At 44.6% G+C, this 21015-nt stretch overlaps 1 protein-coding gene across 2 annotated transcripts in view; it reads left to right on the top strand.

The window, feature by feature from the left end:
- The first annotated feature begins 2192 nt into the window (after positions 1 to 2192).
- Positions 2193 to 21015, top strand: part of vav3a (vav 3 guanine nucleotide exchange factor a) — a 107239-nt gene continuing 88416 nt past the window's right edge. The window contains exons 1-2 of one of the 2 annotated variants that reach the window (XM_030397940.1): positions 2193 to 2737; positions 20180 to 20296. In XM_030397940.1, the coding sequence (XP_030253800.1) occupies positions 2531 to 2737; positions 20180 to 20296 (324 nt within the window). In that variant the 5' untranslated portion in view covers positions 2193 to 2530. The remainder of the gene's footprint in view (positions 2738 to 20179; positions 20297 to 21015) is intronic. The other variant, XM_030397942.1, reaches the window with a different exon arrangement.

The following is a 21015-nucleotide window of genomic DNA, read 5'->3' as shown; positions in this document are numbered from 1 at the left end:
GATGAATATGTTAGAAATGCATTTCCGTTTTTAGACACGGTATGTTTTAACACATATACGCTTCTTTCTTGGGTCAGTTCTTACTGCACATGTCACGAACATTAAATCTTTGTCCCCAAACCACTAAGGCAAACACATAATTGTTATTATTACAGCACATTACTGTACTATTCCAATGAAAGGCAGGGTGATGTATTGCCTCCTCATTAGCCCTTCGTGCTCCGAACATCACATTTGTAATACGCATTAAAGAAGTAAAGGAGAAGTGGTTGTGTTGAGTAGCTGCAAAACAATAAAATAATGGAAAGGGGAAATTATTCTAAACAGGAAATGAATTTATCAGACAAAGAAAAGAGAACTATTTGGACTTTGATTGTTCAAAGTGATAAAATTACTTTGGAGGAGACTGTTTGTGGGACCACTGGTGGTCTGATGGAGAAGGGTGATGAATAAGAAGCAGCTGAATGGAACTAACTCGTTTTTGAGGCCTTGTATTTCACTCTACTGGATGCACATATATACAGTTTTGGACACACAAGTGTTGAAATTAGCAAAAGAAGACCAGTGTTTATGTCTGGAATTATGACGAGCATTTATCATTTCACCACTGGGCCACATTTCAAGGTCAAACAACATATCTGGTAAGCCATTAGCCAACGTTAGCATCCGACCGCCTCCGAGCTAACATTGCTCGTTGTTAGAGTTACACAATATGCTAGGAAGGCCGTAAAATGATTCTAAAAATATCAATGAACATCTTGAAATTAAAGCAGAACACTAATCAAATGCTAATGTTAGCTAGGAAGTGGCTGTTTGCTAACTTTAGCTAATTGGTTATCAAATTTGTTGTTTTATTTTGAAAAATGTAGCCTTCTACCCACTCTCAATCGTCTTTTCGGTGGCTGGTCAGTCAAGAAGCGGTGAAACGATAATGATTTCTAAGATTGCTTAAGTTTATTCTGACCTGGAACACAGCAAAAGGATAATCGAGCTTCCCGTCCTGAGGGTGACATCGAAGGAAAATGGCCGCCATTTGAATACAGTTTATTATACCCTGAATCCTGAGTAATACTCAATGGATCAGTGTCACTGTGTAAATTAACTGAAAAAAAATTCAGCTAGTAAATGGATTTACAAACTGCTTTTCCCATGCAGAACGATTTTTCGCAACATCCCCCCTTCTTTCTCTTCTTTCAAAATAAGAGCAAAAATTTGAACACCGCAAACCCCAAACGGGAACTACACAAAGAGGCACACCAAAGGACATGACTCTTATTGTTGACAGGACAGGAAGACGGTGACAGATGCACCCGTGGCCGCAGACGCGTTAACCTTTCTGCGCCACCAAAACTTCTTGAGAATCCTCGCCGTGAATGTGATAACGCACATCTGCTTTTAGCCACATTTCCTCCAAGGACCTAATGATTCATACATGCAAATGAAAAAGGTTCAGAATTCTGGTAAGGCCAAACAAATACAAGATGCATCACTGAACACGTAAAAATAGAAAGCAAATACTGTACACACTATATATAATATGATAATTCGGCTTCACATTGCCTGTTATGATAATATTGGTAATATTGAATTGAGGATTATTTGTACTATACATCCCCTAGGATATGTGTAAATGTACACAGTTCATGTTTATATATTACGGTAGAAAGACTATTATCGAACCATAAGGTTTAAATGAGTCTTTTTCACTTTTACTAATGTCAAATGAAGGTACAGTCAGAGTTTCAGTGGGTTAATGAGTCATAAACCATGACCACACAGCTGACACGTCATGAATGTTATTTCTGAAAGGAGAATATAATGGTGCCTTGGTGAAGAAGGGTGGCTCCTTATCTCAGAAAGATGGGACATATTTGGTTGGTTTAATCATTACTTAGGCAGAAGCGTGGCTCCTCTCTGTGCGCAGCTGGAGCGTTTGCATACAGGGAGGAACTTGGACGCGATGTATGAAAATACTGGCCCGCACGAAGGCAAAGTTAACTGACGCGAATCCATGAATGCGTGTCTTTTTTATTTTTAATTTTTTTTATCTTCATCACAAACCTGCGTTGTGTTCTCTCGTGTGTTGTATTTGTCGCCGTCACTTCATTTATCACGGTGCGCAGCGGACCTATGAGTGGCAAGCGGAAGAGGTGAAGAGCCGGGTGAGGGGGAGGGAAGAGAGACGGTAGAGAGAGAGAGAGATGGAGAGAGAGAGAGAAAGAGAGGGAGGGAGTGTGTGTGAGTGACTGAGAGAGAGAGGGAGAGGAAGAGTGCAGGGTGCGCTCCATCCACATCCTCAGTACACCGGACTGTCATCTCTGGAGCGGCTCCCCGCATCTCCACCAGCTCTCTGTTCCGTTTTTTTCAGCGGGTTTCACAGTTCGGCGGATGTTAGCATGGACACGATTTAAGGCGCAGCCACCGAGCCGTCAGCAGTTTCACTTGCTTTAAAAAACAACAACAAAAAAACCCAAAACAAAACCACACCAACTAATTCCTCTGAAAAGCTCGTCCGGCCGAAGTCAGAATAATGATGGAGTACTGGAGGCAATGCGCGCTGTGGTTGATTAACTGCAAGGTGCTCCCAGCTAACCACCGGGTAACGTGGGAGTCAGCGCAGGTATTCGACTTGGCCCAGACCCTCCGGGATGGAGTCCTCCTCTGCCATCTGCTCAACAACCTGCGACCCCAGTCCATCAACCTGAAGGAGATCAACCTCCGGCCGCAGATGTCACAGGTAAGAGACGACTGTAAACGTCCCCGGCGCCCGCTCCTCGCAGCGGCGCCCAAACTGCAACTTAGCCCCGCTGGAGAAAGCGCAACCAGACTTCCTAAGAATTATGTTAGTTTTAAGGTTCATTGCTTCTCGGCCGAAACGGGATACCGGGCTAGAACACGATTTAAGCATGTTACAAATGGAGATAGCTCTAGATAAAGTTCGGCATATTATAACTGAGAAATAAGCACTTTGTTTTAAGAAAATGACAACTTTTTAAATGTTGGCTACGCCGCTCGCCGCCGCCCCCAACGTTTATTTTGATGGCGGAAAGCAGCAGAAATAAGAAGTCAGGGAACAACATTAGTTGGAATTTTGGACCCACTGGTCCATATTTGTGTGTGGAACATATGCCGAAGAACAAAGTTGATCTTTGCCACTGTAAGGAACTGTTAATTGATGCTTTACGACTTAAGTCTATTTTACAGCGAGTGACGACACACTAAATTGCCAAAGAATTGGGCGGAATTTGGTAGAGATCTTTTTGGACCAAATGAATACTCTATAAAAGTCGAAAATGACCAAAAACACGACCCTCTTTGATTCTTTTACTTGACTTTGTAGTATAAGTTACTTTTAGCTACGTACAATGTTGGTCAACAGTGAACCGTTATGTACACACACACACACACACACACAATCTGCCCTCTATAGGTGATGTACACACATGGGGACAAAGGTTAAGTGATAATGAGGCTTTGCTGTGGGCTATCCCAATAAGAGAAGATAATTAATCTCTCAGGACTAACACCATAAATAAATGATCTGGCATTTTATCACAATAACTTTTAATTTAGAAATCAATAAGTGGGTATTTGGGTGACTTGCATGATGATGTGAGAGACAAAGGCTATTAAATTCACCTGACTGATTTGGTTGTTTGCTTTTTATTTTGTATAACTAGCAGTATCACTCAAATAACTAACCCAACAACTCTCAGTCTGTACTGCCAGTGCTGCTTACAGTCACTCAACAGACAGACAGACAGATAGGGAGCTGTGTCCACGTGGCTCCTGTTTGTCAGATACCATCTGCTTCAATAACAGGACAGCCGGAGCCAGGACCAGATTAATATTCTCCTTCATAACATTGAATCCGGGTCTCTGGCTCGGTGACAACGCACAGTGAGGTAGACACTCACCTACTGAGACTGCGGACCTGCTGCTGAAATATTACACTGTACCAGTAACACACGCAGGCCGCGGTATATCACTCTATAATGAATGCCCTTACTCTTGTCCGATGCAAAACAGGTGATTAAGGTCTGAAAATCAGTATTATGGGTGAACTGCACAACTGATGGTGAAGGGAGGGGGGGTGGATTAGCCTTGTTTCCTGGAAAACAAGCACTCCAAACTCAATGTCACGGCGGGACGGTCAATATGATACGCAGTTACGGCTCTTTCCCTATCTAATTGGGTATCGGCTGTTCAACGTACAGGCGCACAGGTGAAGTGGGCGATTTGAAAAGCAGGATTCTAATGTCATCAGCGGCAGATGTTCAGGGTTCTGTTTACACAAAGATTTCAGAGGAAACTAGATTGGGAGCGCAAGGGGAGAAGCTGAACGGCCCATTTTGCTGTCAGAGGCTGTGCCTGCGCCAAATACAATTACTAATAGACGGGCATCGATAGGTCAGTGTTTGCTGTCACTCATGACATAATGACATGCGGCAGAGCTGCTATGTGTAGACGAGCGGTTGTGAACCACACTTGTGCCTGCCGTGGCCCAGACTGGGTTATTTATAGGCAGTTTGTTTTATGCATGGCTGGATGGCTTACTCACACTGAGGCAGCGATGAAGCTCCACGGCCGTAGTAGGCTCAGGCGCTATCATCTCCAAAGCACATGTGCCCGTTCACACATACGTGAGCAATGTACACATGTGCTGCTTCTGGCGCTAGGGGCTCGTTCACAGAGGTCATCTGAGAAGCGAGCGGTGTGTCTAGTGTACGATATTCTACAGAAAAGTTTGTTTTTCATCAACTGTTGTGGTTAAAAACCGCCGACTATAGTGCGTCTTTTGATTGCAGAAACAACCCTGATATGTAAAGTTCAGCACTTCCTGTTCACCGCAGGTGAGCTTGCAGGCAAAAACCTGCTCGAAAACACTGAATGTAACGGCAGACACGCTCGTGACCTCATGGCTGTGATGAATAACGGCACAAATGCACATTAAGACATTCAATATTTGTTCTGGGGTTCGCTCCTTCATAAGTATGTCACTAGACCGTGACCGTGGCCTCGCCTTTCACACACATTCACACCGCGTGATGCTGGGTACCAACTCCCCCCCCCCCCCCCCCCCGAGCAACTTTCCTCCCTCCGTCTCCTCAAAGTTAAATTTACATAACTGAGGGTGGAGTTGCTTCCCTTTCTGCCTGCATAATTCATGAGAACCGTGGCAGCTACTTGATCATTGGTTAGCAATAACACATGGGACGCCACTGTGGCCTCACCCATGGGACCCATGAGATGGAGAGACAAAGGCAGGGAAGGGACAGGGCTACAAAGAGCCTGTCTGGCCCCCGCAGACGCATCTCCGAGCACATAACGGGCCCTGAAGCCCGCTGCGGTGGTGTTCGCTGCGTTATTAAGGTACAATGCAGGGGAAGCTCTGGAGGGGCTGACGTGTGTGGCGTTAGCATCAGGACTGGGCTGCTTCTCATTCTGCAACATAAATTGTGTTTTCAGAGATTTGTGTGAGCTTTAGAGTGCGTCAGATCCACTTATGCAAGGGGCAAGAAATAACCAGCAAACCACTTGAAAACAGGAAAACTAAGTGGGATCAGCGGGATCAGTCTATTTACTGACTAAATGAGTCGATGTCTGTTGAGGCCTCTTATAGAGTAGAAGATGAAGCATCACGCATGGTGCTTTCATTTTTGCATTTTGCAAGGTTTCCTACAACAGTTTAAAATGAAGACCTAGCAGTTGCAGCTAAGGGGCAGGAGGTCAGCGTAAGAGGAACATTTTCACCCTCTTTGATCACTGCTTTACGGGACTGTAATGGAACAATTACATAGTCTAGACGCGGCTCAACCACAGCATTCTGCTTTCCCACCAGAGAAAACGCCACATAATCAGCAGTTGTTTTTTGTCTTTCTCTGTGAAAATCAGTGGTTAAGCGCAAAAGAGGAACTGTGGATTTCAACAAACCGGCCATGTGGTCAGACAAGCAGCATGAAGTCTTTCAGTCCTTCTGTTTCTTGAAACACTTGGGGCGGTGCTCTGCTGAATGCGCAGTTCATACAGAGAGGACTGCAAATACACTCAAAACGCTTGTGAAAGTGGGTCGGCGGACATTAACCTCTGTGTATGGGTCACTTTTTTCGCAGCCCTTTACACATTTAGCAACTTAAAGAAACTTTTCACCCAAAGTAAAAATACATATTTTTCCTTGTACATGTAGGGCTATTCATCTTTGTAGATGGTTTTTGTGTGTCGACAGGTTTTTTTGGAGACCTTCTCTTGAATATAATGGAACTTGTCTCACTCCAGAAATCATGAACTGGTTACTCGAGGTGATCCGCAGACTTGGTTGTGAGTAGTTTCACGTAGGAACTACTTTCTCTCTGTGTCACCACACATAGGGAAGCACGCCCTATAGAGCTCAACAGTGAGGTTCTGGAAGTGAAAATCCCATTCATATTCTGCATATAGATTTTGATTATTGGCCATAATGTCGTAACCATCCAAAGTAGACTTACCACGAGCTATCAGATTGTAAAACGATGATATATGATCCTGTAGAAGCCACAAGTCCGTATGATATCAATCTTGTTTTGAAAAAAACATGTTTTATTCGCGATGTCATGGATAAGTACTACACTACCCACAATCCTAAAGTGCAACAGTGACGTCTCTGATTGGTGGAGCCCGCTGTTACCATGGAAATGTTTACCAAACCCGCAAATTTCATGTTAGCTAGTTACTGCTAACACTGAACTCTACGATCGTTTACCACAGAGCGACCATGATTTCACTTTCTGACCTACTGCGTTCATTTAGTGATGAGGAGAAGAGTTTATTAAGGGTTCAGCCGAACATGAAATTTGCGGGTTCGGTAAACATTTACATGGTAACAGCGAGCTCCACCAATCAGAGACGTCGCTGTTACATTCGCAATGGTTTATGGGATGAGTGGTTGCTTTACTCTTAAGATAATTATGTACACAGTCTTGTACCTTTTTCTTTTTTTCTCCGTTTTCCAACATTTTTTTTGCGCCGACTTAAATGTTTTATGGTCACGATTCAACTGCTAGCTGATTGGCTTGGTTCCAGGCCTAAAACTCTTTATATAAGGATTTTATTAAACGTCAATGGAGTAAATGAATGGCAAATTCACTTCCGGAACCGGAGCCGTTAAAAAAGTGGGCGGTCACTGTTGAGCTCTATAACTCACGGACTAATGGCAAGCTAACCAAGCTAGTAACGCTCCAGCTCAGCCGAGGAGGACGCCGTTAATGTTTACATACTGTGCTGTCACAGGTATGACCCTCTTATGCACAAGAACTGCTTTTGGATTATCTTAAGTAACCATGTTGTGAATTCTGGACAGAGACGTTGCCTTTTAAGTTTTTCAGATTTATTTTTATGCCGCTTTGAGCGCCGCAAGTCCAATGCCATCTGGTTTCATTATATTCTAGAGAAGGCAGACATCTGTACGGCCGATGCTCAGCAACACATGCCAAAACAATCCAGATGGACAAATAGCGCTCCATGTAAGAAGAAACATGTGCATTTTTTAATTTTTTTGGTGCACTATCCCTTTAAATACACACAAAACTGAGCTTGTGTTGGAGTTCAAATACATGTAAGAAGGTCCATTTTTAATCTTGAAATTTCCCCAGACCACTCCCAACCCTTTAAGCCTACTGTCACCTTGTTTTCCCATGACGCAGGGTTATAAACTGTGGACTCATGTGTAAGAGAAGCCATAGCGAGCGCGCCGGCGGCCCAGAGCCTCTCGCGCAGCCCAGCCGCGAGCCCTCAACATGCACAGGAAACCAGGAAATGGAATAGAGGAAGGAAGTGAAACTAAGCATGCCCTCGATTGAGCTCACACCAAAGCGTCGAGATGTCAGACACAACGAGGAGAAAAAAGTCGCTCTGTAGCTCACTCGCTTCACATGGCAGAGAGAGAGAAAAACCCCACTTTGCTTTTCCTGGAGCCGCCTTCAAAGAAATCAGGGCCCGTTCTTCGCCTTTTGTGGAAAGTGAAAGTGAGAGAGAAGAGAGCATGAGTGTGAGTCACGCCTCACTTTAACAAGTGTCACCAAGTGTTTCGCAAAAGGACATCAATACGGAGAAAAGCGAAAGAAAACACATCGTGCGTGTCACTGAAGTGCGACACGGAGACGGCACGAAAACCTGATGAACACACTCGTCGGTTTATTTTAATGTACGGCAAAAGACAGTAACGTTAGCCCCACAGTAAGCTGGCTACCAGCCATAGCTTGAGCACACCGTATATCCACATTATCATGTAACTCCATGTTTTAAGGCACACGCATGACCATACATGCAGCAGGTGTGTGAACGCGACTCACGGAGAACTCATCGGCTATATTACTTCTGTACATACATACATTATACATGCTGCGTATGTATATTTCATCAAGCCGAGACCAAAACTCTGTGATGTCAGACAATGAAGAGGGAAGCCGGTCTTCACACAAGCGAGCGCTACCAAACAGCAGGCTTCAAAGGCTCCGACGCTCGCTCTTCACTCGGGAAGACAAAAAAGAAAGTTAGGGAGAGATAGCGTGGGAGAATGAGCAAGACTGAGAGAGGATGTCTTCATTATCCCGTGAGGCCCGCCGCAGGTTGTATGGGATCAGGGAACACTTGAAGTTACATAACACAGTGTAAAAACTTAGAATAAGATGTCTCAAACGTGGGGCTGTCACAGTAACCGGAATGTAGGTAACCAGTGACAACCAGAATAAGGTCTAAGGCAAGTGAGGTGTGACCACGTGAAGTGATGTGGTAAAGAGTTAAAGAGGGGTTTTAATACTTAATGCACTGCTGTGTGTCACTACGACACGCAGACTCTCCTCGCTCTTTCGCTAATTCATGCACACACTCTCGTTTTTTTTTACAGCCCGTCAGTGTTCCAGGTGTGAATCAGCCTCAGACCAGGTGTCGGAACAAAACGATCGTCGGAGTCAAAATGTCTGCCGTGAAAAAAAGATTCTAATAGAGAGAGGGTTCTACATAAATAAAGTCCAGAGCGTAAAAAAAAGTATATCTACACAAAATCTACCAATTTTTCATTGGACAGTTTCAGATTTTTAACTCGATATCATCACCATTACCTCACTGTGGTGTGTCAAACTAAACTCAGTCTAATAAAAAGCTGAAACGTCCTCTTTTGTGGCTGCAACAAACCAATGTGAAAACTTAAACGCTTCTGTGTCTGAGTTTTAGACGCGTACTACGGCTCGTGTTAGTCACACTTTAATTGGCTGTGACCTTAACCCAAGAAGAAGAAGAGGAGGAAGAAGAAGAAGAAGAAGAAGAAGAAGAAGAAGAAGAAGAAGAAGAAGAAGAAGAGGACGTGGCTGTTTTGCATCTCAGCAATCATTTATCATAAAATCATTACAAATTTGCGCCGGAGCCGCTGCTCCACTTTGTTGACGGTCATCCCGTGTAGAAGATGCCCTGATGGGTTGTTTCTACTGGAGCAGTAAGGTCTAATAAGAATCATCATTTATATCATGTTCATACCTTTATACAACGGAATCTGCATGCCACAGATAGCGTGCTATTAGTATGCAGTGTGAGAGCACTCGGACTCAGCCTGTGAATCCCTTGATGACTACCCCAGAGTTACTGTGGCTTGGCTGCCCTCGTTGGTTCGTGGTGAAGAAAGGATTGCACCTGTCAGTGTGTAAACACCGCAGCCTCCCGTTTACAATTCCGGAGCGGCGTGATGCATTTCATACCAGTTTGTTCCGCCGTGTCATCGCGATGGCGCGCATATTCATGTGCTGCTTAATGTACAGTGACGCGGATGTTTGCAATGACACGATTGTGTTGCGCCTCGCATGTGCACATGTACACGTGCACAGAGAAAACTGACCTTTCATTCCATCACCAAGGTAACAAGGCTGCCCGACAGCCAACCGGCGGAGGCTCCTGTGCACATTGAAGTACGAATAGTGTATATACTGATTTTATTAGGAGGTATTCAGTGGTGGAGAGTGTACCTGCAATCAATGATTATTATGTTACTTAATTCTGGCGTGGACGGTCCAGTTAATCACCGCTGAGTGCTCTGAAAGCTCTCAAGAAAGTCGATAGCGTCTTTTGTCTTTACTGGCAAACAATCATCATCATAAGTGACATTTTAAGTGTAGTCAGGGGCTTGCGCATATCACAGACAACCTCCCAGGAATCAGTAGTAACATTAACAAAGGAGAAGGGCAGTTTTCGATGGAAATGTCAAGATGTGATCCGGATGACAGTGAGCAGCCGGGAATGGTAGATCCAGATGATACCGACCGTGGTCGTAGCCAGCAGCGGTGTGTCAGGCTCACTGTAGTGGAAACCTGGAGCCAGGCGAGGTGGAACGCAGCGCATCACGACTTGAGACTCCAAAACCTCTGTGTATAGGGCCAAAACAGACACTAAAGGTGCAATATGAACATTTTAATCGAGACATTTAAAAAATCAAAGGGGCTTTAAGTGTAAATTTGGATTTAAAATGAGTTTAGTCAGTAACCCATGTCTCTCCTCCCCCTGCTCATGCAGCAAAAGAGAAAAGACACTCTCTGGTATCCTTTTTCACTTGATCCAATCAGGAAAGAGAAATCCGGTCCCGTCTGCTCGGGTAACACGCAGAGAGCTGGATCCTCTTGTTCTGGCGACCACGCTGGCGATGGGGTAACATGGAAAGCTACCAATTCCAAACGCTCTTGGTGATGACTCATGCTACCAAACTGGCCAAGCGAAGAGATATGGCTGAGGAGGAGAAAGAGGCAGAGAGAGCTGCCTGGAAAAGAAAAAGAAAGGAGATGTGCGAGTGCGGTGGATGATAGCGAAACACGTCAACGCTCCTTTCAGTAACTTTAGCTGAAATAATCAACAGAATGAGATGATTTAACTGTTTTGACGTTATGACATTTATGTATTGTCTTGCAGAGATATAGACTGAAGTAAACATGCACCTGTACTGCTATACGCACTGCTAACTGAGCTAACTAGTTGACGGCGGCTACAGTTGGTGTTTCCTCCAGGTGACGCGCTGCCCCTCGAGCGTGAGGTCGACAGGTGGCCGAGTTCTTTGATCTCGCACCTTTAATGCACCTGCGCATACCTTTCGTAAGCGTAGCCTATATGCAGCTGCTGTATGTGCCGGTATGTGGATATATGGATAACACCTGCTGCCGATGTGTTCTGCAGCAGGGACAGTAATGTATTGGGCGTCCCGCTCCTAGCGACTCAGGGTGGAAGTGATGGACGACGGTTGTCAATTGGAAATGGGGACGTCCGTATTTGTGTAATGGAGACGGAGAGGGGAGGTGTGCAATAGGGCAGGAATGGTAGTGTCTTCATACATGTATGAAGCAACACACTGGGGATAAAGAAAAGGGATGGTCTATATGTTATTGTTGTTATATATGATTGTATGACAGGTTCCTTTGAGGCTTGAGCTTGCAAGGAAGAAGAAACTGTGTAAACATTGTAAACTTTTTGGACAAAATTTGCTGAAACATTTGATTTCTAGCAACTTAAATCGAAAAAAAACAAAAAACAAAAAGAAACAAACATCAGCTCTGATCCTGCCTGTATCAGCCTGCCTTCACAAACCCATATTGGTCAAACCAGCACACCTGAATGAGCACACACACACACACACGCACACACAGGTCAGACAGCAGTTGACCAGGCTCTGTCAAACAGCACAGCAGAGCATTATTCACACATTTTTAACACAATCTTGGAAGTGGAAGAAAATCAGGGGGAGTGGATGGAGGAGGAGGAGGAGGAGGAGGAGGAGGGATGCTGTCTGCTCACCATTCACGCTCTGATGTTTTTTTGCATTCAGTGGCAACATTTTATGTAGTGCGTTGCGCGGTTTGTATCACATTCAATGCTCTAATCTCCGCCACACTTACTCTCTATATACCTTCTCAGTTGAGCTAAAAACTGCTTGACCCTGCGATGCATGTAGCCAAAAGGGTTCATAATCTTGCGCTGTAATTCAATTCCCTTATCTACTGTGGGGGGATGGAGTCAGCTCTGTGTGTATGTGGGGGGTCACGGGGGTTAAAACCAGGATTTAATGGAAAATGGCTACTGAGACACTTATTGGTGCTGTGGGGGAGGCACAGAGGTGGGAGGGGCGGGGGTGGTTGGAGAGAGTTTTCCCTTGTTGCCTCATTGTCATTACATGAAAGAATCTGAATCTGGGGAAGTGTACGTCTTTGTCTGTCAAAGCTCCCCCCCCCCGAAACCTGCTCAAACAGGGTCGCGTGCTGCGCAGCAGAAAATGTCAGGAGGCCAGTCGTCTTGTCGTCTGTAATTCTTCCTGTGATTGCTCATTGCAAATGTCACGATAGCTGATCGCGCAGTTTGGGTACCGTTAACCTTTATTTATGTTAATGCTGTCGGGCGACTTTGACAACATGAAGCGGTGACGTGACGAACACCTCAGTGCAGCAGCAGCAGCACAGTAATCATTGAAATGTCAGTGACACCACGTTCATTGTGTGTTTGGCATTATTTGAACACTGAGGAGGAGGAGCAGGAGGAGACGGATAGAGGGGTTCCACCTGCTCAGCTCAAGCACTGTGTGCCAAAGCAAAAGCTGAGGTAGAAGTGTCAGTGTGTAAAGTTACCTTTTCAAAACTGTGATTGGGAAACGTGATAAAGTTGGGGAGAAGACTGCCTTGAAATATTGAATGGTACTGGCTGATTCTAAGTAGCTTGGAGCATCTTCGTAGTCTGCTTTTAATACAGTGATCATCGGATGCGGCCTCAGCGAATTCTTAAGAAGAATGATGCTACTTTCCTTTCTGTAACATAGATATAAGGCTAGCCAAATGACAGTTAGCTTGTCTTTGCTCAAAGCCTGGAAACAGGGAAAAAGCCGAGCTATTTATGTGCAACAGTAACAAAATGGACCAAATTCTAAAGGCTACAAATGACCAGGTTGTATCATACAAAATCTGTAAAAAATAAGAAGTACTTGCAGGGGAGCTGTGTGCTGCCAAATGGCCCCAGCCAATAACATTATCCTTCCTGATTTCCTTTTTGGATTTTGGCTCAGTGACAGGACTCATTTCATTGGCAATTAGAATTATGTAATTTACAGGCACCGAACTGTTTGTAATCCAAGATTGCTCTGGAAAACTGCATCGTTCTCCATTTGTGGTGTCCCTGAGTCTACCATCTTCATGCACTTAAAGAAAGCTGGTCCTGCTCATAGTTTGACCTCTGAAATCAAAACCTGCTTCAGCAAGTCGTAAACACGACGTTAAAAGGTTCTGTGTGCAAATTCTAATCAGGAGAGAAAGATCTTCATTGACTGATGATTTTTTAATGCCTAAACAAACTGTTTGTTTTCATGGCTGAATAAAGTGAATTAACAAACAACGCAGTTTCATACCATTTTACTTTGTTTACTTTTGGCGGACCCTGCCAACCTGGCTATGGAGCTGTTCCCTGTGTAGCTTGCCTCGTGCATGTGCACGAGGATGTGCTATTCCACTGATCTACGAGGGGCGATGACATACTGAGACACGCGTCACTGCACCCGTGGAGGAAAAGAGGAAGAAGACTGCTAGCAAAATAAACGTGACAAAACTGGGAATAAAATACTAGTCTTTGCTGTCGTTTTGTTGGATCTTAAGGAGTAACACCTAATGAAAACTCCGCACGGCACCTTTAACCCATTATCACCTCGTAAAGTTGATGTGGCAAAACTTGTCGACATCCACCCATCGCTAAGCTCTGTTTTTCGATTTTCCACAAACTCCATAGTGTTTAGATGCTAAATGCTATGTTCACAAGGCAGTCGCTAACTCTGGCCGCTGTTCGCTGCAGGAAAAGTTGTATGTAGTGTGTTTACCGGGGGGAATTTCTGGACGCAAGGCCAAAACAGTGAGCTGAAAGGTGCTAAAATGCACCATAGAGCAGATTCAGTTGATAACTGTCCTCGGGTTTGTCACCATAAATTTTAGCCAAAAGCTACAAGTTCTTATTTTCTTTCTCACTTGGAGATAAATCTTGTCATCTACAGGCACTCAAACTGAAAAAAGATTTGCAGGAGCACGACATCGAGCTACGTGGAAGCACAGGCGATTTTCATGACAGTCACATAAAGAGGGAGGTGACCATCGGGCCAAACTCCTGAAAAAACAGAGAAGCCCCTAACAGGAAATGTGATGCGTTGGAGAGGTGATAGAGAGACTGTCACCAGCTAGCAGGGGATATTCGGAGTCAGGAAGGCAACTGGAAAAACTGACTGGAAAGACCGTCAGGCGTACGTCAGTGTCTCTCAGTCACGTGCCGCTGTAAACCAGGAGTCTGCTCCAGCCGGACAAACAGCTCATTTCACAGCTTAGCACACCTTAAGCCAGAGAGGGAAGACCTATGAAATCCGTTATCACGCCATTTTGCTGGAGTGAAAAAAGCTGCTGACCACGGCCTTTATGTTGACAGTATTCCATTAAGATAAGTAAGCCGACGGGTGTCTGGCCGGTTGGGGGGGCGTCTGCTTTGATGACCCTAACCTCAGAGCCTCGCCTACGTTCCCCCCTTCCCATTTCCTGGCTGCGCAGCTGACAAAAGCTCCGACATGACATTGATGTGACCTGATCTCTTGGATTGTGATATGTCGCCCGCTGGTTATGAGTCTTGAAAAGCACTCGGCAGACCGGGGCCTGTGCACATTATGTCATACTCTCCTGACACAATATCTCAGCTACGTAATCCAGCAGGGGGGTTTGAAGTGACAGACATGTGTCTTATTGCCATTTTGTCCCCCCCCCCCCACCCTTGAAGCACGGTTCCCTCGTTACTTTCCCACACTGCTATCGCTGAACACATCAGTCGGACGGAGAAAGAGCTTTTTCGGTTCCAAATTAGATTTTCTTTGCGCAGGTCTTGATTCCCTCTGCAGGAGACTCATCCATTTGATTGCCATTAATTGATGCTCAACAAGGTTTAAGCAGCGAGATGGCCCACTCTGGCTTTCTGTCGTTGTGTAGATCTATGAGGGAACGAGAACAGGATTTCATTAAGCTCCACAATACGCACAGGGGCCATAAAAAGGCTCCGGCTTGTTGCTATGGAGCTTTGACTTGAACCAAGGAATGCATAAGCAGAAACTGGATGCTTATTGTGGATACAGAGCACGGCCCGGCTCATATCAAAACCACAGCGGCGAGATGGCTTGTCTTACAGGAATAATTCCCCCCCCCCCCCTTATATTCCAGATGGTTGGTCTTAGACATAAAATGCACTGGCTGGGTTTTTAAAAAATTTTTTTAAGCCCTCCATACATCGGCCTTGTATAAGCCATGCATTTTCATCTAAAGTGAGTCAACATGTGTTTGGAGCTTCCCGCTGAGATGTCTGCGCATAATCTGCTCTTAATTCCGTATTCTGCACAATGAGGTTATTTGCAGGTGTCTTTGAAATGCAGAAATAGGTAGACTGACATCGTGGGTTATATTTGCCTTGGATTTGGTACCGTTTCACTAAAACCTATGAATACCAGGATTATGATTAGAACCCAACCAACACTGCTGGTACTGATATTGGGCCGTTGTGTTGTGTTTCACATTTTTGTACTTCAATTTGTTTCTCATTTACTTATATACTGATATATGATATATGTACCATACGTACGGGATTGGCTGGTGAAGCAGGAAAAAGCAGGTGGAGGGAAAGCAGACAAAAACAAAGGAGGGGAACAGAAGAAAAGACACCGCAAAAGCCCAGAAAACACACAGAACACACATAAAATGTAAGTGAAACGACAGGACCATGACAAGCCTACCATAAAGACTGGAAACCAGGGGAAACAGCTATCTTAGCTTAGCTACAACTAATTTACACATTATATCCTGTTTGTTTTCCTGTACAGCAAAGACATAGAGATAAAAACAGACAATGTTCTCCATCAGAATAAAGTTTATAAAACGCAATATCTGAAAAAAACCACAAATCGTAATTTTAGCAGTTCGCTTTTTGTACAGATTAAACTAACAAGATTTGAGGTATTGATAAGTGAGCTTCAGATGAGCGGGTAGACTGATTGTGTTACTTTCAGATTGCCTTCAGCCAGGCTAGCTGTTTCCAGTGTTTAAGCTATGCTAAGCTAACTGGCTGCTGGCGGTAGCTTTATATTTATCATACGGACATGAGAGTGGAATCGATCTACTCGTCCAACACTAGACCACAATTACCTTTGATGTCCTTTATTATATTTTTGATTAGGAAGTTTAGCTATTACATTATTGCAAATGATTTAGACAATATACTTGACGCAGAGAAATCCATCTTTTTATTCAAGGAAACGATGCGTTTCATTAGGCCGACGAGAGCGAAGACGGAACTGTGACTTAACCTAGCCTGGATAAAACTTTAAATAATCTCGTCTGTTAACATTTACGCCTTTTTCACGTAGTCATTTCATCAGATACTGGCTGTTCAACAATGAAAAGCTCCCACGATCCCACCGAACTGACACGTTTTCTTACGATTTAGACCCATAGTTGCAGAAATGACATACTGTGTGTTTAGAAGCTGTTTAGTATTGTGCAGCTGGTCATTTACCAAGCACAGCGCAACTGACTTTTTATTATGCCTTTCTAAATTCATTATTTTTGATGAGCTCTGAACATGAATGACATGACCAAAACACTTACACAGACATTTTGATTTAATTTTAGTTTGCTATAATGACATCAGCTCACACTGCAACGCATGCATACAGATGCGCACACACACACACACACACACACACACATACACACACACACACACACACACGCATGCACTCAAATTAGGCCATTCACTTCCTGAGCCCCAGAGAGTTACTAATGCAGAAGAAAAGCTGCCAGTGGAACAGTTACTAGTTGCCTCATGCTGCTACACTCTTGTTAATACAATTCCCCCTCTGCCGTCTTCAGCTCAGTGCGGCGGAGACACTGTCTTTTCTGTGCGCGCTCCGTGAATCTGCTTCCCTTAGATAATATACTGAGGTCCTTTGGGACTCTCTAGAGACTCCAGGCGGACAAGATGTGCTTGTCTGATAAAAGAAAGTGATGTGTACAAGTGTAAACATTCAATATTATTCACTCGCTGCTCGCCGGCCGCCTCTTATCTGGAGCTCGCTGGCCGAGGGCTTTTTCTCTCTCTCTCTCTCATTTTCTCAAGCCATCTGTAAAGCCTAATTCAATCGGAGTAGAGAGGCATTTCATATTTGATGCACGGACATGCGCCTTGCAGACAAATACGATATCACTTTGTACCACAAAAGGGGCGGAGGTGTTGCCTCTCCTCCTGAAGCCCTGTGATTCTCAAGATGACGCTGGATTATTTTCTCAGAAGGTTGTCAAACATGATCACAGTCTGTTAATTGACAGCGTGACACAGGGTTATGTTTTTTTTATCTAAGAAACAGGAATGGGCTAATGTAGCTCACTTCCTAGCAAAATGTCAAACAAATAAGCACAGTTTTAAAAAGCTGCATTTGTCATCAAAAGACGAGACATTCTCTTCTTACTCCAGGAATATTGTGACATTTTTCAAAGCTGACACTTAGCGCTGATAAGCATTCAAATTAGGGCAAACGAGCCCGTTCAGCTGCCAGTTTCGCTGCCACTTTGATGCTCTTTTTTTTTTTCTTTCTTTTTCGCTGTTGTGGTTCTTAAATCCATCTGTGTGTGTGCGACATTCCACTGTTTTCAGTTGTTCGTTTTGGCATGCCGGTCCATTGTACCGGTGCAGCCATAACGCCTCGCTGCTCAAAACTCACAAGCCGAAAACCCAGACTGTTGATCTTGTGCTGTGCCTCTGTGCCGGGTCGGATTTTTCAGTTGTCTTTGCAGCCTGCCCGTCAATATTGACACTGATGTAACTACGTACCCGCTCCGCCGTGCGTGCATAACTTAAGCCACATTACCCCGTGCCATGTGTGATGATCTGCTCGTGGAAATGAACATGCTGGGCTAAAACAAGAACTGACGAAAGAGCAGCTTTGAACCCTACGCTGCGTCTCAAATGCTCAACAGTGATCAACAATGGCAGTTTTCAGTGTGACATAATAATAGAGTATAATGCTCATTTGAGGATGAGGTCATAGTAGTGGAAAAATGATGTGCCACATGGGTTACGTCATCACGCTGACACTCTCCCGTTCACTCGCCGTCACTTTCAGTCTTCATAAAGAGAGTGAACCTACAGACAACTCTTGTACCCTGGCCTCTCCCGCCACTCAGTTCTCTCGGTTTTATTGGCGTCCTCGGCAGCGTTCGGGGCTAACTGCTGCATAATTTGGATAAATCGTTCCTTGATGAAGCCCCATTAACATCATTAGTGAAAGATTTAGTTTGCAGACTAGGCAGAAAACACTTGCGTCCCCCGGTAAACGACCTTGTTTATTAGAGGAGTAACTTATTGATTGTTTGATTCAATTTCCATGGGTCAAGGTTCACCCTCAGCTGCAATTAAGCTCGCAGTGTATAAAAATGAGAGCTTCCTGACCTTTTGTTACGTCACTTTATTGTCGGCAACAACCTTGTTAGCCTCTGCCTCACCGAACATAAAATTGAATTCAGACACATTATTTACCACAACAGACAAGAGAATTTTCTCTATTTTTTCTGCTTTTACATTCACAATTATGATTTGGTCGTTTTGGTCTTTTATGGAAAACTCTGACGCATCGGTTAGATTATTACAAATGTCTATTCCCGCTTGAACTATCTGCCTACATGTAAACAGATAATGTCCCCCCTTCCAGCGGTATACCCTGTGGTATCACTGTAGGTGCGCTTTTGCCGAGACAGCATTAGCGACATGGCTACAGTTAGCAGCCTGGCTACTGTCCAAAGCAAAAAAACATCATAAGAATAGTAATATGACCGAGAAACCCTGATCTCAGCCTCAGTTTTATTTATAAGTGGGAAGTTTTTGCCGCTAACTGATCTAGTAGAAAAAACTTGTTAAGGGGGGTTGGCACACATCAGTTTGGGAACAGTCTTTGACACAGCACCGGAGCACTCTCCAATGGGTGAATGCCAGTCTGTTTTAATCTTGTTTTACCTAGACCTTACCTTTCAACGTCGCCCTCTTTGCAGGGTTCTTTTTCTTTTGCATGAGTGTAGAGTTACCGCAGATATTCCAGTTGTGTCACCGTTACCTGGGGTTAGTGCCCGGGGTAAACAGTGCCTCCTGCTGTTTCGGTTGCACGATGGCGGACACGTTTCCTCCATCATTTTTCCTTCAATTTTGCCTGAAAAAAATCCAGCCCGGCGGCAGACTGCATAGCATAGTGAAAGCGAGGTTTATAAGACACCAAAATCTGTACGTGGATGGTGTCATTTTTCTACAGACATTGCACTCCGCAATCAGTATTAACTTCAGAATGTTGAGTAGAAGCAATAAAGTTATATGGAAATGCCAAACATGTGTAGGAATGTGGTGATCTACGGTCACGCTCGCGGTAAAGTGATGCTTTACACTAAATGCTTGAATGCATGAATACGCTAGCATGCTCATAATGACAGCGGTAACATGCTAACAACTGTTCAGCAGAAATGAGCAGTGATATCTCACACGGCACGAATGAGTTTCGCCTACAGAAAGTCAAAGTGAATCGACCTAAAATCCAAACACAGGGTCATTTAGCGCTCGGAAACTAAAATTCATGCTAAAATGTTAAAATAATGTCAGATGAAAGGCGGACGTTTGATTTGTTCTGCTGTACAGTGTCTACTGTAAGTGGTAACATCATGCTGTACCAGCAGGAGTAAATAAGATCTCTGCCTCTCTCTCCCTGCACGGTTGAATTATCCCTTTCTAATTATGCACCACTCGGGCTGTCCCATTTCAACAGGAAATACATCATATTAATGAAACAAGATGCTCTCATGGCGCCTGTAAACACTGATTCATCTATTTTTTAGAGCCGCGCTCCTCCATTGTGTCTAGCAGCTCCTCAGCCGCACGTCCTCATTAGACAGCCAGAGTGAGGCCGGTTTGGAAAAGCAGAAGAATCCGAGCCCGTCCGGTGACATTAAAAAAAGAAAAATTAACACACAGCTCTTTGAAAATGAAAGTGGGAAATGATAACACACGGTGACGTTTGTGCATGTCGCGGTGCCTGTACATTTCTTGGCGCCTCGCTCACAGTTGATCCTTTCCTGTCTTCCCCACACAGTTCCTGTGCCTGAAGAATATCAGGACTTTCCTGGCAGCGTGCAGCGAGATCTTCGGCATGAAGAAGAGCGAGCTGTTCGAGGCCTTCGACCTCTTCGACGTCAGGGATTTTGGAAAGGTAAGACAGCATTGCTCGGTGACACAGAAGGAGACGGAGGCAGCAGCCCCTCGCTGTGTTCGCCAGCTGTCCCCGAGGACCGCACCGAATCTGCTCCCGTGCTTGCTTCGCGTGGAAACTGTGGAGCTCAGTCAAAATTATTTATAAGTGAAAGACCTCCTTTATCTTGGACTTGGATTTTTAAAATGTTGATGAAGCTTTTGGGATATTCATGCAGTTTCTGTCCTCTTTTTTTTTTTTGTCCTGTACTTTCATATTTCAGCCAACTCTTGGATTAATCTTTGTTCGGTTCATCCTCTCAGCAATTTCAGTGTCAGTTAGTTAGATCAATCAGCTGATGGCATTACAGGTGCCGGTAGAGCCTCACTCACATATCGCGGCTTTCCTCACACTGCCAAACCCGAAGCTGAAGCTGGAGTCAGCAGCATGACCCAGCAGTTTAATCACTTCCCCTCATTAGAGTGAAAATGCCTCAGCGTGCAGGCTTTTACTAGGGGTTAGAAGTCTGGCCTCGGGTTCATTACTTTGATACTCTCGGTCTCTGCTCGCGGTGAAACTGTGTGCGGCTCTTTGACAGTCCTCCTGAAGTCCCCGCGAGGTTTAATTAGAAGTCGCGGACTCGAGCGGAGAGACAGGGCGCTGCTGCTGAGCCTCGGTGCACGTGATGTCAGCAATCGCGGGGCTTCAGATGTGTGTTTGTGTGTCAGCACACACACACA

The sequence above is a fragment of the Sparus aurata genome, chromosome 19 (genome assembly GCF_900880675.1).
Source record: "Sparus aurata chromosome 19, fSpaAur1.1, whole genome shotgun sequence".
In the NCBI taxonomy this organism is placed as follows: domain Eukaryota; kingdom Metazoa; phylum Chordata; class Actinopteri; order Spariformes; family Sparidae; genus Sparus; species Sparus aurata.
Note: the sequence above shows the minus strand (reverse complement) of the source record. Positions and strands in the feature narration are given on the sequence as shown.